Here is a 12506-nt window from a genome sequence, read left to right as displayed (position 1 = left end):
ATAATAATAGTGTATCAGTATCTTATTATGTGTATAAAAAGCACTCTTACATTCAAGCAGCTGTTTCTCATGCTTTTATTTGTGTGGCAGGAGGAGGTGTGTGTCATGTCATATAATGTCTAAATGAAATACTCCAGGCACTTGTTCCTCTCATCATCTAGTTCCTGGGTCTCAATCTCAAACTTTTTCATGGCAATGAAATACTGCACAAACGGCTCTCCGAGGGTGCTGCAGATGACGTGATCCTCCCCCAGTGCCTCCAGAGCGTCATCAAGCTTCACAGGAATGCCAAACTCCTTCTGCTGACTGGGAGATTTGTTCAGATAGCTGTCCACGTTCAGGTTCCGTCTGATACCGTCCAGACCTGCGGCCACCGTGGCTGCGAGTACAACATAAGGGTTGGCCATGGCTGAGCCCAGCTTGTTGTCGATGTGGGTCTCCCTCCCACCATGACACTTGATGTTAAAGGAGCTGCTGTTGTCATTGCTGCCACAGGAGGCATACAGCATCCGCTTGGGGTCTTTGATCGTCTTGGCAATGTGGCTCCGGCAGCCCAGTCCAGGGGACATCAGGCAGCTCAGGGCAGCAGAGTGGGTAAGGAGGCCAGCCAGCCACTTCCTGCCAATCTCAGAGAGCTCACCTGCCTTCTCTCCACTGTGGAAGAGGCTGCGCCGCCCATTGGCATCCCATAAGCTATGAGAGAGCACCCCAGCATTGTACAGACCATCATCGGTGAAAAAGCTGGCAATGTAGCTGTGTTTACGAGCCATTTCTTTGATACCAGTGCGGAAAGTGAAGGCACTGTCAGCGGCTGCAATTCCGAATTCGGGCCTCAGATTGATCTCCATCTGACCAGGGCCACTTGCAGAAGCGATGCTGTCAATGTCAGCACCCATGCAGTACATGTTGTCCACAAGCTGCTGGAAGAATGGCAGGTCATGATTGCTGAGCAGGGTGGTGGCTGGGAACATCAGCGTCTTTGGTCCAATTCGGTCCGGCGCTCCTAGCACACAGCATTCATAGGTGAAGGATGAGTGCAGTGAAAATCCCAAGCTTTGAAGCTGGCCGAGGAGCTGCTTGGCAATGAGGCGAGGAGAAGTGCGCAGGGGGTTTCCTGTCACAGTGCAGGGGTCACAGATGACCCGTGCAGTCTGCTCAGCCCAGGGAAGGACTCTGAAGGTGGAAAGGTCAGGGATCAGAAGGACATCGCTACTGAAGTTGGCGGTGTTGGCATGGTCCACTTCATTACTCTTAGGACTCAGGGTCAGCTCTAGGTAGCTCCTGGGCATTGGTATCCCATACACAGCTTTCTCCTGTGAAAGCAACATTTACAATAAACACACTTTTTTGCAAACAACCCTGATTAGCTTTGCATAAACACTTAAAGCAAGGGAGCTGGCTTGGTCTACTCCAGCACAGATGAACACCTAATATCTGGCTTTATCCTACTATAGATAAACGTAAGGTCATTACATGGAAGAAGCGGACAGGCACTGTCTTGGACCTTGACACCCCATGGAGGTCAGTGGCTTCGAAGCGCACAAAGTTGATGTTTTCTCGGGCGATCTGCTGCTTGATCTGCTCCATGGCGGCAATGAACCTCTGATTCCCAGAGATCTCCACAGTGTCGTTTCCGTTATCTGTGGAAAAGAGTTAAAATCAATCTGCACCAACATTTGTCTAGTTTTAAATATGGTGAAAAAACACATACACATTTTAAAACACAAAGCATCATGGGTGTTAGGACCAAACCAGCCAAAACTGATATATACATTAACTTACTGGTGTTGACGAATACATTACAAAAATTTATTTACCAACCAAAGTATGATTAAATAATTAATGACTAATGTCTTTTAGGCTCAAAAGAGCTGTAGGTCCTGTTGTAATGGTCATTCATCTCCATACTAATCCAATTAAAGTCACAGAAAGCTAAACAATAGAGCATCTTGTCACACTTTATCCTGAGATGAAAGTAATAATCTTTTCACCAACCTGATTGAGAAGTTTCAGTCTCTCCACAGGAGCTGCTGCTGGTGTGTGTGTGTGTCCTGACTCCAGGCTGCCTATTTGTGTTGGCACTAAACCTGAATGAGCTGGATGAATCCATAGTGGAAGGCGGCTGAATAGGTTTGCTCTCTCTGGAACTGGGTCCCCTTCTGGAAGCATCAGAGTAAGGTTTGAAGGTGCTGAACGCCCTATGAGGGTTTCCATCATCCTGCCGTCCATCAGGTTTTCCACCTCCACTGCTGCCACTGCTGCTGCTCCCATGAAGGTATGTATAGGGACTTCCTGGTTTTCCATCATCTCTTCCCCGGATGTTGAGCAGAGGACTGTCTCTCAGGATGCTCTTCAGCTCCTCCATGGTCTGCCTAGGAACGGCCATCTCACCATGGGACACCTTTGTCTGAGAGGATGCTGGTCTTGTCCAATTCTCCCCTTCGTCCAGCCCAGGATCATCAACTGGCACTGAGGGCCTGTGAGGCAGAGGGCCGATGGAGATCACTGTAGGGGTGTCTGGAGGTATCGGGGTTCTGGGAGAGTGGACGATGGAGGGACCTTCTCTTCTGCTGTTCCAGTCCACTGGTGGCACATATTTTCCTGTCACTCTCACCCCCTTCCTGTTGCCAAGGCTCATCCCTGTGCCATCTATCTGATCTTTGCTTCTACTTGGGGCCTCCTGCAAAACACACAATGGGTCTATCACAAAAATGGTAAGAGATGGTCAAGTTTATATGAAGGTTCCCGTCAAATCTGTGAGACTGAATAAAAAGACTTTCTAGAAAATTCTGAAAATACAATCTTTTAAACACAGTCCAGCCTGATGTATGCACCCACAGTATATTCCACAGCAAATTTCCCATGAAAACATAGATGTGGAGTTGTTACCTTGAATTCTTCAGAGTCATTCATTTCTTTGTTTGCACTCATGAACTGTGATTTGGAATTTGATAGCCCTCATGTGAAGACAGAGCTTCACTCGCACATTAATTTTTATAGACAATTGGTACAATGGTGACGGATTAGAAAATTCTTTTTGTCCCCCAGCACCTACAGAAGTCCAGCTGGAAACTGGCAGCGACCGGCCACCAGCAAACACTGAATCACTGCGGCTTTGAGCTCATTGGCTGCCCACAAGGACAATTCAGTGTCGCCATTGTGTCAATGCAGAGTGAAACTGCAGAGCTCAGCAGCTAGGCTTGTGCTTCTAGAAAAATAAAGGCGCAAAAGTATTTATTCCAGAGACATAAAAACACACATAACTGCTGTTATTGATCTGATTTTTGCCTTAAAAACTAAACTTTACAAGCAACATTACACTTTTTCTTTTTCAGTTCTGACATCATCAGACACAAACAGTCTACAATCAGAATATTGTTTATTTTAATAATTTTAATATAGGCCCTAGCTTTTTATAATGGACACTTACAAGCAGTTTTTAGGTTTATCACATGATTTTTCTTATGTAATAATAAAGCTTAAAAAATAAAATTTCATTGATTTTTAGTAAGAATGTGATTTTGTAATCCCTGGGAAAATCCATTCTCCATGAAGAATAGATTTTGTGGTAATAACTAAACTAAACATATATATTGTCTATATTTGTCCCACAATAGGAAAAATGAGTTATTGCAACAGCAGAGACACAGTAGTAGTAAAATATAAATAATAAATAAATAATAACAGATATTGCACAGATAAGTGGACAGACTCCCTCACACACCGAGGGTGGAGCAGTCTGCCACTGAAGCTGCTCTGCAGTGCTGACAGGGCGTCCTGCAGGGGGTGGGACTCATTGTCCAGCATGGATGTCAGTTTAGCCAGGACCCTTCTGTCACCCACCTCCTGCACTGAGTCCAGAGAGCAGCCCAGGACAGAGCTGGACTTCCTGATGTCCAGCTTCTTCCTCTCCCTCTCAGTGATGCTGCTGTTCCAGCAGACCACACCGTACAGGATGACTGAAGCCACCACACTCATAGAAGGTCTTCAGGAGTGCCCCTTCCTGATGAGACCAATTAATCGCTGTGTCGTCAGAGAACTTCTGCAGCAGACAGCCGTCAGTGTTGTGCCTGAAGTCCACCGTGTAAAGGGTTAGGAGGAAGGGGGCCAGGACAGTCCCCCGAGGCACCCATACCACTGCAAAGTGCTTGCAAATCCATCAGAAATGAGGCTACATACCATAAAGCCAAAGTATAAATCAATGAATCACCTCTTAACAATGTATACATTACAATTTCCTGAAGCACTTACAGTGTCTGTAACAGTGTGTGTTTTTATAGACCTCCACAGTCATGTTGTTGCATCTTATCTGACTCAGCTCCAATGACTCATTAGAGGCTGATGACTTAAGATTTTAACATCAAACGGCCTAAGATTTAGGACTCAGTGGCCACACAGATCAGCTTCATGGCCTCTCTGCATCATCTTTAATGTGCCAGGTAATGATGCAGACCTTTTCCTGAACAAGCTAGATTTGAATCATGTTACAGGTCATGATATATTTTCCCCTGTATAACCATCACATCTAACCAGTGGCTAGATTTGACATTTTTATATATCTTTTATCAATTTGATTAACTTATCTGCTATTTGGTTTACTGCTTCAGCCAAAAATGAAAGTTCTGTGCCATTATTGTAGCCATACAGACAGCTTTCCGGTAGATGTGTTACACACATAACCTTTTCATCATGTCTGAACAAGCAGATCCTCTTTGAAACAGTGCCTAAAGATAATTGATGCACTGAAATCGAAACCACATAAATATATCCATCCATCCATCATCTGAACAGGTTTTGTCCTGCTGTGCAGGGTCACATAGAGGCAACATACACAGACAAACAAACATAAATATATGTTATTTAGATTGTAAAACAGTGCACTATTAAGTGGTCAGTTCATAGTTTATCTACAGTTAACAGATCTATGTCTAAGGACATCAGAAGCACCTGTGGACACTATGAATGCCAGGGTGGAAAGACATTTAACAGACATGTGGTAAACATATCCAACAACTGCCAGTTTGTCCACCACTGCCTCCTAAACAAATTCAGCCCAGGAGCACTCGGACCATCAGATGAAAAAGAAAACAAGTCATTTGTTTACAGGATCTACATGTAACTCAGCAACTGTTGTGTCAAACAGCTCGTGTCTCCAATCACAAATGTTCCTTTACTGTGATGAGCACCAAGGAATGTCCCAAAAATAGGACATGGAGCACTTATTTTATTTGGTCTTGGCTGAATGCTCTTTTTTTAAACACAGAAAACACAATAAATTGTCTGTCCACATGTGATTCCTGGGGGGGGGGTAGTCTGGCTTTGGTTACCACCTGACCTGTGCAGCCTGGAGGTGGAGAGATGTCTGGGCACATCACCGCACATTTTCAGGGTGGGGTTTCAACACATGCGTCAATGTGGAGGAAAAAAAATAAAAACATAGAAAGGACCGGAAGCGGAGTTTTCTTCCAAAAATAAGATGAAGGTGTGTCATCATATGTTATAGTAGCCTACACATAAAACAGCTTTTACAGCTTTGTCACATGTAAAATCATGACTAAGAATTACATCTGTCCAATAAAATATTATATTATTAAATGGAAATGCTGCAATATGTTTTATTTTGCGCTGCTGGCTGTAATATTAGAACGTATCGCACATTTTTATTGCAGCATTTTTGTACATTTTACATGTTACCCTCGTACATAATAATTCCTAGATACACGGAAACACTTTTTATGAATAATAATCATGATCATATCTTAATCATATCATATCATCATTTTATAGTGAAAGTTGTGACCGGAAGTGGTCACCATCTTTCTCTCCTCTTCGTCAGCGTCCTCCCGGCAGATCAGGAGACTTCGGCTCCGCTCGGAGAAACAGCTCTGGACTGTATGGTGGAGAACCGTTTACTCATTTTACCTTTTTCTGGGGACCGGCTGTATGATTAAGCTACAATCTTCAATGAGTAAGCATATCCCAGTAAGTAACGTGTTATTGTGGCTGCCATTTTGTGTGTCGTTTCCTCGGTTTGTGTTGTAAATCAGGACGTATCGTTAAGTGATACCAGCTGGCCTTCACGTTTCTTCGGTGAAATCACGGCCTGTTCGGCACAGACCCGGTTTAATGCCTCCATGACTGTGCCCCTCACATTTGTCCGCTCGTTCAGTTGCAACATTTAGTGACTGAACGCAGATTCGTGATGAAAGTGGAAGCAAAGGTTTGCTCGGTGTTTGTCACGGTGAGGAAGCGGCTGTCGGACGCGCAGCTCGGGCTGGTCCTGGCCAGCCACTCGAAGTTTCTGCCGGATTAAATCGACCTATTTTTATTGGAACTATATTATAATATAAACTTCATCATTCTTAGTTGGTTCCTACACAGAATGGCTACCCGGTGCTTCACGGAGGCGTCGTTTTACTGACGTTAAAGAAATGTGTGCTCCCCTCACGTCAGAGCCTGTGACGGTGCCTATAGGCCGCTAACGGTATATGATGGCGCCCAGTCCATCCCCACACAAAGGACACTTTCTGCCCCGTAATGCAACCAAGCAGCACGGCGTGTATCTGTGGAACCCCCGTGTTTCATGAGGGTGGTGTATCTTCATGTCATCTCCCTCCTTGATGTGTAATCGCTTCCTGTTGGGCGACGTTTTATTTTATGACATGTTTTTTGTACCAAATGCTGTTTTCCAGCTGGAGAATAGCGGATTAACAAAGCATACTTGAACAGCTTAGGTCTGACTGTGTCCAGATCAGGCAGAAGAAAAACATTTCTAGGAAGTGAGCCCGCAGGTAACACGCCTCTGAAGGTGTACGGGACACACACGATAGACACGGAACACAGAATGTGCTGCATATGATGCTGATTATAATAAGAGAGAGAGTGTTAACCTGCTGAAGGCCTCATGCAGAGCTCAGCCTCCACAGATATGACCGGGGTGTCAGAAATGACACATCCTTTCTATTGTACACCGGCAGCCATTAGCTGGGACATGAGTTTATATAACAGACTCGCAGGTAGAGTGTTGTCATTGTTTTGTGTTTGAAGCAGCATGTGTGATGTTTGTGTGGATGAAACCATCAAAAATACACAGGACATGTTTAGATGGGGATTAAACCCACAGCCTCATTTAACATGTTGACATGATTTGGTTGTGAATTTGTGTTTTTGCATCATTTCATTATTATTAAGTCATTTGTCTTGATTAAAACGTAGGTTCTGTAAGGCAGGGTTTTAATTTGATCTCCGGGTAGCGTTAAATAACACTTTACTTCTAGCATATTTCTGCCACTTTTGCCTGTCTTCTGACTGGATGGGGTGGTAAAAAAAATATGAAGCAACATCCCTAGATTATGATTTGTTCCCCCCCAAACACTCACTAGAGTCACACACCAAATGCTGATTTGGTCCTCGCCCATGCGGTTTATTTGTCTGTGCTTTTAGAATCTGAATAAAATGGCAGCTCTCCACAGATTATTTTTTTCATCAATGCCGCTCTGTTTGATAAGGGTCCATGAGTCCTTCTGCTACGTTTATTTCTCCACATTGGTGACGTGTGTGTGGTGTGCATGATGTAACTGGGCCACAATACTTTTGAGTTATAGTGATGGAAAATAAGCAAAAGAGAGACTAAAAGGACTAAAGTAGGAACAGTAAATAGCAACAATGCATTTTAAGTTTCACACACAAAAGATGAATTTTGTTTTAGTGGCTCAAACATAACTGATTTCTGTCTCATCTTAGTAAACCAAATGTTGTTCAACCTCAGAGGTTTGGTATGACTCACTTCAGTAATGAAAATGATCTCAGTAAGGATACTGAGATGTAGTTCATTTCATAATCTGGAAGAGATTACATGACATTTTCAGCCTTTAAACTATTCTGTTGAAACAAGAATACGAAAAGAATCCATCGAGTTCTGTAAGACACCCCTCAGCTGCAATTTAGTGGTGTTTTCATAAAGCAGAATTTAGCAAAGAACACCTAATGATGTTGAAATTCAGCAGAAGCCCTGAGCTTGTTTGCCTTGTTGTTCAAGCCTCTGTTTCTTCCTTGTCCTGCAGCAGTTCTGTGGTGTTCTGGGTCACACATTTATGGAGTTTCTGAAGGGCAGTGGGGACTACTGCCAGGCTCAGCACGCTGCCTATGCAGACGAGTGAACAGCCAAACTTGCCATCGATCCGACGCACTTGAGCCACAGGAGGGACCCCGGAACGTTGGCAGGACCGGGACGCCTCCCAGAACCAGCGATAACTCGGCCTGGATGGGGTAATTCCAGCCGCTGCACACTGCCCTCGTCGGCTTCCGCCTGGCCAGAATTGAGGTGGAACCAGCCTTGGTTTTTTTCTTCCTTTTCTTTTGTTTTATTCCGAAGGAGAGGGTTTTGAGTTACTTATTTTAATTGTCCGCCCTTTTTTCGGCTGCCAATTCCCCAAATTTGCCTGTTGTTTTGTTTGTTTAGCCTCGCCAACCTCGAAGAAGACCAGAGGATTTTTATTTCTGGGTTTCTGAAAGCTCGTTGGACATTTGTGTTTGACATTCCCTCCGAGTTAAACTAGGTGTTTACACACTAAGTGTTTTTACTCTGTGGAAGATATCTGAGTTTTGTTATAGATTTTTTTTACGTTGTCACAATGGCTCGTATGAACAGACCAGCCCCCGTGGAGATCACCTACAAAAATATGAGATTCCTCATCACCCACAATCCCACCAACGCCACCCTGAACAAGTTTATTGAGGTGAGCCACCAGGTCACTTGTCCAGTCTATAGAATGAGCTTTGAAATAGGTAGTGTCAGTTCTTTCTCAACAGTGAGATAAAAGAGGCAATTGTAGAGAAGCATGTTAGGATTTATTGTGTTTAAATGTAGTTAACGCTCCATTTGTTAGCATTATGCTTGGTATAGCTTGAATGTCTGTGTACCCATTTGTTTTAATGAGCCCTGCATCCTTTCTGTTTACAGGAGCTAAAGAAATATGGAGTCACCACCGTTGTGAGAGTTTGTGAGGCCACCTATGATGCCACCCTGGTGGTGAAGGAGGGAATCCAGGTTCTGGTGAGTCACAGTATCTGACCACTTCATGGATCTTAATGCTGTAAGGCAAAGCAAATGCAGTTGTCTCACTCAATTCTTGTTTTTATTGTCTCCTTCTTTATCCTCAGATTCTAGACCTCCTATCTAATTTTTCAGTGTTTTTCAGTTATGAGCCTGATTATAATGTATATATACATTAATAACACCATTGAGTTTGTCATTTAAAGAGATATGTGTGACGATGAAACCATAATCAAATGTCAAATGAAGACTGAGGTTCAGAAGAAAGAAAAACTCCACAGGTGTCCCTCCCCCTACAACAACATTTTTCTTTCCCTGCTGTCGCCTCAGCCCTCACACTTCTTTTGTTTTGGTTTCCAAGAAACTGGCCCGATGACATCATTTCCCTCTTGCTCCCTCTCTCCTCTCCAGGATTGGCCATTTGACGATGGAGCTCCTCCCTCCAACCAGATTGTGGATGATTGGCTGAACCTGCTGAAGCTGAAGTTCAGGGAGGAGCCCGGCTGCTGCATTGCTGTCCATTGTGTGGCAGGGTTGGGAAGGTGAGCGCTTACTGTCAGACAGATTGAAGTATTCTGCTACTACTATACCTATTTCTATTTTTTATTTAAGTACTCTATGGTGGTGGGACATTTTCAAATAAAATAGTGTAATTTCCTTCTGTTTTTTCTAGGGTACAGAGGTCAACAAATGTTTTAAAAATCATATATATATAACACACAAAGAATGAGAAGCAGAATTTTAGTCACGTGGCTTTTCTTTGCCATGCATCACTTGTGACAGAGCTCACATTTTGTCCCATGTGTGTTCTTACACATGACAACCTGCCAAACATGTTCTGACCTTGTCCTGTTTACTGTAAACTGATGTAACAAAAATGTGAAATACTTCCATGAAATCCAGGAAGAACACAAAATATGAACACTCAAACATAAATTAGATTTTTGTAAACGTTTCTTCTAACAGACATGTTTCCTTTGTTGCTGCAGAGCTCCTGTCCTGGTGGCTCTGGCCTTGATTGAATGTGGGATGAAATATGAAGATGCTGTCCAGTTCATTCGACAGTAAGTACGCGTGATGACATTGAGATTAGAAAGTATGCTCGGATGAATATCAGCGTGCTGCTGACTCATAGAAACAGCACGATAAACAGAAAGAATTAAAAGACTCTTGGTTTGTATAATGTGTAGAAAGGCTTTAGTGTCAATGACAGTGTTGTGTTTGATAGGCTACCTGTGCATGTGATTACCTTTGTGACAGCTGATTGTCTGTATTATCCTATTTGTAAAAGCATAATATTCTAATAGTAACTGATGGGAATTTAATGACTTCTTTGATCAACATTCACTTTAACTCAAAGAGGAGTTGGTTAGAGGTTAGTGTCGGCTCATAAACACGTTTGTCCTTAATTTTTTAATTGAAAAAATCCACTCTGCTCCTCTGTAAAAATGCTTTTAAATAAGCACAACCTGTTTCTTCCTAGTACTTATATTAACAACATATGACCAACATAGCTTTTAACCAGGATACTGTTAAATCTCAACAGACGTGAATGTAAGTTGTGTTTCTGCTCATAGTCTGTATTTATGTGTTTAAAACTGGTTAATGGAAAAGTATGTGGTGGGGGTGTCAGTGCTCTCTGGTGGACAAACTTTGCCATTAACGTTTATGTGCAGCTTAATCTCACAGAAACAAGCAAGGGAGGGATGAGTCATTGCTGAAAATAGCTGAGATATCAGGTAGTGGGATAAGAGTGGTTCAGTGGGAGGAGTGGAAGCAGAGTTTCGCCATGTGTGATGTGTCATCACTTGAAAGGTTTATGGCTCCCACGCTTGCTGTGAAATAATTTTCATAGAAAGCAATTGTGTCCTATCTAACTTGAAGTAAATATGCTTTTATTATAGTGAATGTAACTTGGTACAGAGTATGCTGTCATACAATATATAAGTAGGAAATACATCAGTATATAATAACCAGTTTCTGTCACAGCCAAAAAAAATGACAGATGTTTTGTTTATGTTAAATCATTTTGTATAATAAAGTAAATGCATTGCATTTTAAACGCCTCATCACATTTAGGTCCTGTTGGTGTCTCTTACAATGAAAATGTCTTCTGTTTCTTTCAGGAAGCGCCGGGGAGCGTTCAACAGCAAGCAGCTCTTCTACCTGGAGAAATATCGTCCAAAGATGCGCCTGCGCTTCAGAGATTCTAACGGCCATCGCAATAACTGCTGCATCCAGTAGAGCCAAACCCTGAGCCACGCCAACCTATCACTACGGAAGAGCTCAATTCAACTCTGTTAGCTTGTTACCTGGCAGGCTTGTCTTCTTGTTTTTCTTCATTGTGTTGAAGTGTTTTACTTTAGAAATCCATCTAATTCAACTGTCCCCTTCCCCTCTCCAGGATTAATTTCAAATGTCATAAAAAAAGAAAAAACGAGTTGTGTGAACCTAGTTCTCTCTTCATGTGCCCAGGAGAAAAAAAAAGTTTAGGAAGGGCAGCGCTGAGTCGTGTATCGTTGTAAGATGTTGGAGTAACTGTCTTCTGCAAATGCATCCCAAAGATTTTGATTGGCCAGTGCATTAACATTGCCTGAGAATGTTTAAAAAAAACAAACTTTTAATTTCATGTGGTCTATTATGTACCCCGTTCAATTTTAGGGTTCAGTTTCTAGACTGACTAGAAAGAGGTATGCCTTCCTTCAAATCAGATGGATCATCCATAAATGCCTTACAATCGAAGTGGAACAAAGGCAATCGAGGCGGGAGTCGACTCCCGCTGGCATTTGGAAGAGGTGTTTCATTTTTCTACTTGGAACAAAAAAAAAAAACAAAAAAAAGAAACTGTTGCCTTTGTCTTGTGCAGGAAGTCTTACACACACTTAAGCCCTTTCAGTAACTATTTTTAATATAAATGCTTAATTGTTGCAATATTTGTCAATTGAAAGTCTAGGAACTTTTGTTCTTTATCATTTGTTTACTAATTAACTGCCATGTCCAAAATGTGATGATCTTTTGTCTTTTTTCCTTTTTTTTTTCTTTCGCTTCAGACTGGACTTCCAACATCTGCGATATTTTTTATGCCTTTTTATTTGATGTCTGTAACTTAAGACTTGGATACTTGATGATTTTATGTATTTGAAAATGTGTACTATTATTATTAGGTTGGCTATTTATACTATCAATGGATGTGTGGTTTAGTACAGTGAGCGACAAAGTTGTACCTGTTCACCAACTTGTGAGAGTACATTAAATGATACACTGAGAAGAAAGGACGTTGTTATTGTTGGTGCTGGTCATTTTCATGTCCTTTATGTTTGACCCACACCCTATGGCACCGTGGACATTCATGGCAAGACTTTTGTCAGCCTTCAGCAAGTTATTGTGTGAACACAGAAGGTACACAAATACTGATACAATTACACAAATCCTTTGAAGACACAATAATTTA

General features: G+C 42.4%; 2 protein-coding genes across 3 annotated transcripts; one reads left to right on the top strand and one right to left on the bottom strand.

Moving 5' to 3' along the window:
- Nucleotides 1–119: 119 nt before the first annotated feature.
- lgsn (lengsin, lens protein with glutamine synthetase domain) lies at nt 120–2913 on the bottom strand. The gene is made up of 4 exons (XM_028410678.1): nt 2890–2913; nt 1996–2680; nt 1474–1640; nt 120–1313 (listed from the first exon to the last, which is right to left on the bottom strand). The coding sequence occupies exons 1-4, from the start codon at nt 2911–2913 to the stop codon at nt 120–122; spliced, it is 2070 nt and encodes a 689-aa protein (XP_028266479.1).
- A 2904-nt stretch (nt 2914–5817) lies between these two features.
- ptp4a1 (protein tyrosine phosphatase 4A1) lies at nt 5818–11920 on the top strand. 2 transcript variants are annotated; one of them, XM_028412405.1, is made up of 6 exons: nt 5818–5982; nt 8064–8738; nt 8963–9055; nt 9467–9597; nt 10045–10119; nt 11182–11920. In XM_028412405.1, exons 2-6 carry the CDS (start codon nt 8634–8636, stop codon nt 11297–11299), a joined length of 522 nt encoding a protein of 173 aa, XP_028268206.1. In that variant the 5' UTR covers nt 5818–5982; nt 8064–8633; the 3' UTR covers nt 11300–11920. The 2 variants fall into 2 exon arrangements, with proteins under 2 accessions (XP_028268206.1, XP_028268213.1); XM_028412412.1 differs by having other exon boundaries at nt 5823–5968.
- Nucleotides 11921–12506: the final 586 nt, after the last annotated feature.

Source organism: Parambassis ranga, chromosome 1 (assembly GCF_900634625.1).
Source record: "Parambassis ranga chromosome 1, fParRan2.1, whole genome shotgun sequence".
Lineage (NCBI taxonomy): Eukaryota > Metazoa > Chordata > Actinopteri > Ambassidae > Parambassis > Parambassis ranga.
This window is presented reverse-complemented; position numbering and strand designations above follow the sequence as displayed.